General features: G+C 40.1%; 1 protein-coding gene across 2 annotated transcripts in view; it reads left to right on the top strand.

The window, feature by feature from the left end:
* Positions 1–1,598: 1,598 nt before the first annotated feature.
* Positions 1,599–5,310, top strand: part of stom (stomatin) — a 13,344-nt gene continuing 9,632 nt past the window's right edge. Inside the window, exons 1-4 of one of the 2 annotated variants that reach the window (XM_034897302.1) lie at positions 1,745–1,846; positions 2,712–2,741; positions 3,124–3,233; positions 3,451–3,523. In XM_034897302.1, the coding sequence (XP_034753193.1) occupies positions 1,774–1,846; positions 2,712–2,741; positions 3,124–3,233; positions 3,451–3,523 (286 nt within the window). In that variant the 5' untranslated portion in view covers positions 1,745–1,773. Of the gene's footprint in view, positions 1,847–2,711; positions 2,742–3,123; positions 3,234–3,450; positions 3,524–5,310 lie in introns of both variants that reach the window. The other variant, XM_034897303.1, reaches the window with a different exon arrangement.

A 5,310-nucleotide genomic window follows, 5' to 3' on the forward strand; every position in this document is an offset into this window, starting at 1 on the left:
AGGCAGTTCTGAAGGCAAAAGGGGGTCCAACCTGTTACTAGCATGGGGTACCTAATAAAGTGGCCGGTGAGTGTATATCAGCTTGTACACAGTCTCCAATTGTTTTAATTATGACAGAGTACCTCTCAATATGCTCAACATGCGATCTGTTGCTTATTTTAATTAACAACAGACTGTAGATGATCCGTAATCGGAACTGATTTAGTCTCTCCGACTTCTAAACGTAATTATCTGCCAGACATCATGTGTTCTGTACAGACTAAGCCTTGAAATCAGACAAATTGCAATTAAAATCACTCCGTTTCAAAATCAATAAAAGTTTATATAAAACGTCATTAGGATGAGTCAATTGTGAACCAATCAGCTGTTAAATCAGCAGAGAGAATGGTGTTTCCAAGCATGCCCTGGGCCCGCCTGGGTCTTGCAGTCGGTGAAAAGCAAATGCGGCCGCCTTGATCTCATGTAATTATCGTTGCCTATCGTGTGCATGACGTCCGAGCAAGTTGGGACCAATCATAGACAGTTAAAAACGGACCAACAGACCCTTGTTGTTCTGGACGGAGACCAGTGAAGGAAAATAGAAGCACTTTTCTGGTGATGGCTGAGCGTTAATGCGCAGCCTCCAACTGAGGTTGCCAACGTCGATGTGACATGAGCAACCTGTCTGAAAGTTGTAAGTCTTCTAGTAGCTGTTCCAAGAAAAATCTCAATCATTCTGTATCTTGCAGAAACGGAGAGTGTAGGTATATGTAAGGAGATAACATAGACATTGGCTAATTACTGCTAACTAAAAATGCTAGTTAACAGCTAATGTAAGTCGAAACAGTCTGCGAGCTTCTTCTGACAATACAAGGATTTTTTGACTTTGCGACAGTAAGTCGCTTGGTTATGACGCAATCGCCTATTTTTACAAAAACGTCTGCTACGGAGCCAATAATGGAGGTAATGGAGCTTTTTATAAGAAATAAAGAACCTTTTAATGCTTCAGACGTCAAGTTATTTGCTGTCAAAGTGGCGCCAAAATGATTTTCAGTCAATGGAATGCTAACGGCGGGTGAGTGATTTGTAGCATTAAAATGGCACCATAGGAGCTACGCTTTGTGGACGCCCGCTTACCCCCTTGGGATCAAGTTGGACACAAATCTAACCGGCATGCAACGAGCGGCTATCTCCGGTGGTCGATTCTGCCTAGACGTGGCTCATCTCTAACGAGCCTAATGCGAGACTAGTGGACAGCTAAACCGGAAGAAGCCAGCTCAGAGGTCTCAGTGGTGAGCCTGCTCTATGGGCCCTATAATGCGGAAGCAACGCCGATAATCCAGCTATATACTTTTAATTGAGGAAGTTTAACTTTTGTGGCTTCATGCACCTCAAACGCTATATCCAGTTTCTTTTTAATACATCCATATATTGTACCTGCTATTCAGAGTTACCACATGACACAGTGCCAGAACCATAGACCATTAATAAATATGCAGTCTATGGCCAAAAATGTCGTTAGGGGCGTGCAGTGGGGATGACGAAATATGAATTTGGTCTACTATAATTGAAAGCTGAACAACGCCCACTGGCTCCATGGATGCATGGATGTATTAAGAGAACCATGGATGTAGATGTAAACTGATAAAGTCTATGAGCCAGTCTGCGTCACAGCACCTACAAGTCTCTGTTCAGGGTAAAACAGGCCCCCTCTTCAGCAGCAGCTTAATTGGGGCACAGTCGGTCCAGTAAACATAGCGACTGGATCACCGTTGTTTTAATTTGGCATTAACCATGGATTCAGACAACGAAAGAGTTGCAATGAGGAAGAAGAATGACGAAGCCAGAAGACGAGAACGTCAAGCAGGTAACGTTAACCCTTGCTGACTTTAACATTATAATGTAAACGTTAAGTGTGCTATTTTGGGCAGCTTGGTCACAGGGCATCAACAGTACTCATTCAGCTAGCTAGCTAGCCAACTAAGCGAAAATTAAGGCTATTGTAATTCAACTCTTCCATTAATGCTAACGTTATATAGCTTAGACTTTACCTGGTGTGGAAGCACATATCAAACGTAGCGTTAGCAGTTAATGTTAGCTCCATTTTATTTCTATGGTTAGCTCACAACAGCTAACATTGACCGACCTAAAGCTGACGTAAATTCGCCCACTCTACTTACAAGCTAGTTAATAACTAAGATAACATAGTTCAAGGTAACGTGCCAGTCCTTAGCTAAAGTAAATTTTCCAACTCGAAACAAAAATACCTTTTAAATAATAGAAAAACATTGGTTGTTTAAAAAAAAAAAAAAAAAACTAGACCCTTTGGATAAGCAGCTTCTATTTCTTTGATGTTATCTTTATTGTTAACGGTATTCGTTTAAGCTAGCTACATGGGTCCGTTTTAGTTGTAACCTGTTCATTGACATCCTGAAACGCCAGCTAATTCTAGTGATGTTTATGAATTGACAGCTAGCTAACCTTTTAGCTGAAATCCATTGGATACCCTGAGTCACAGGGTGGGATCAGCTTGCGCAACCCTGTGGTAATCAGTATTGATTATATCAGTGACGTACCGTTAGAGCATCATTAGCAAAAATCCGGGACAATTAGTAAAGTATTTATACCATGTAACATTATCGGTTTCTATTTAACTATTTGGTGCCTAGCTAACTACTATAACACTAGTGCAAGTCGTTCAATGGGGCCCTGACATATAATCTTGTCTATAGGTTCAAGCACGCATGATTATGATGTTGAAGGTACGGATCGGATGCATTGAATGGTTGCATGTCCTCTGACTTTGACTCTGGCAAATATTGCATGCAGGGCAGATAATGTACCCACCAGTCTTAACAAGTCTAACAAGTGCCTAACGTGTGTGTGTGTGTGTGTGTACACGTGTGTACGTGGCCGTAGGTTACATTAAACCTCACTAAAGATGCACGTTGAAAGAAGATGGATAAAAAGTTGATCTGATGCATGATTTGGATTAGAACAGTTTTTTTAGCAACAGAAAATGAAGAGTCAAATCTGACAGAAGATGCTGCTTACAAATATCTTAAATTCAGAATATATAGTTCCACGGATGATTAAAATCAATTGAATTCATTTTGGTGCATTGTCTGTCCTTTTCCCCCCCAGCTTTGGAGCATTCCGACTCCGACATTGGCTTGTGTGGCTGGCTGTTGGTCGCGCTCTCCATTCTTCTGATGCTGGTTACTCTGCCCATCTCCATATGGATGTGTATTAAGGTCAGCTGCTGGTCAAATGCACAGTTTATTTTTTACAAGCAAAGCTAGCTGGAATAGTAGAGTAAATTACTGGGGATGGCCTACTGTTTATTCAGTCTAGAGTTTTTACTACAGGCTCATCCCCTGTATAATGTGTATTTATTGTCTTGCGTTTACTTTGAACTAAATGAGTATATAACAAGCCATTTATGTGGTTTGTCTTTGTCTCGGTACACAGATTGTGAAGGAGTACGAGCGAGCCATTATCTTTCGCTTGGGGCGCATTTTGCGAGGGGGAGCCAAAGGTCCAGGTCAGAAATGTTTTTACATACACCTGTTATATTCATATATATTACCCTCTCCAAATGTACTTCAAACATGGTTGCAGTGTACGTATGTCCCACGTGATTATCTTACACTCATCGTAATCACTTAAATAAAGGCATGTTCATTGTCTTGACATTTGTTTGACATACAAGTCCCGTTGCTGCTGCTGCTGAATAGGCAGTGGGAAACTCAACAAACCAAACGTTATTTGGTTCAGAGCCTTGAAGATACTGTGAATTGTGTGATGATAAACATCTTACTTTATTACGTTATAACATCTGCTTCATAGAAGAAGAACTCCTTCTAGAATATCTCGGGGACCAGTTTTTTAACAAGTTTAAGTTCAGTTTCTCTGGTTTCATTAAATGTAAACTTGCACTGTTTTTTGTTCTACAGCTTCTAAACTGGTGTTCTCCTCCCCTCTTTTATATGGTATTTGTAATTTTTTTTTGTGGTGGCATTTAGCGGAATATGTAAACCACTGGTTTACAGGCAGCATAAACCACAAAAAAATATGAACTGACTTCCTGTATGTTCATCATATCAACCAGCTTTTAAATACAATCAGATATTCATACAGTGCATCAGTCACTCATTGTTCGGGCCGTATGTTCATTGCAAGATGATGTTATAGACCCCAAGTGAACAAACAGGACTATAAGGACACTGTCCGTTGTTTCTAATGCAGTTAATTCATTTACTGTCAATGTTTGGCTCTGCACTGCAGTTCGCTGCCCTCTCCAGCCTGTCAGATACAGACTTAACAACACAGATTCATCAGCAGACAGTTGGCAGATTCTCTGCCAAGCCTTTACTGCAGCCATTACTTTCTCTTTCCGGGGGCTCTTTGTCTTTAGTCTTCAGAGGTGAAACACAGGATTGGTTGGATTGATAATATTTGACGGACTTGGACAGTTTTTCCACTCTTGGCCCTAGAAAGATCTGTGGCTGCCTTATTAGTATGTTTAGGATCATTGTCCTGAAATTGGAGGATTTATTTAGATATAGTCCTACACTTTGAATGTATAAACACTCTTAAACGACCTTAGAGATGGTTTGGATATTTTAAATTGGGGTTGTATGAGGTACTTATCCATAGTTGGTATATTCAAAATACATGAATGAACCATCCCTTAAAGCAGAAATTCAGCACTTTAACCGTGTAGTCATAATTTCAGTGCCGGTGTATAAAGCCAAACAATTTTAAAAAAAAGTGTCACTGTCCAAATACGCAAAGTTTGTGGGCTTGGGGGGCCCGATATTCATTGTTGCCTGCAGCTCTTTTGATTGTCAACCTTCTAAACCTAAATTACAGTGGTTAGTGTCTGCAAGGCATTCCTAAATGTACTATGCATTGTGCTGGATGCTAACATGCTCACAATGGCAATGCTAACATGGTGATGCAAAGTAGTTGTGACCATATACACAGTCTTACTTCAACATGTTAGCATGCCAACATTAGCCACTTGGCCTTAAACACTAAGTACATCTATAACTAAGGAAAATGTTATTAGCTTTGCAGGTATTTAATCATTTAAGTAAGGTATTGGTAATAAAACATAAGGTCTGATAATGGTACTAGAGAAATAGTCAGGTAATCACTAAGGGAATTAAAATTCAACTTGAGGGTGACATGAATGTCTATACATGTCTTCATGGAAATCCATCCAATAGTAGATCCAATAGTAGATGAGACATTTCATTCAAAACCACAATCCTCAAAGCCATGCTGCTAAAAATTCTTAGAAGAAAGCATAGGGAGGATCACACG

Source organism: Etheostoma cragini, chromosome 16 (genome assembly GCF_013103735.1).
Source record: "Etheostoma cragini isolate CJK2018 chromosome 16, CSU_Ecrag_1.0, whole genome shotgun sequence".
NCBI lineage: Eukaryota > Metazoa > Chordata > Actinopteri > Perciformes > Percidae > Etheostoma > Etheostoma cragini.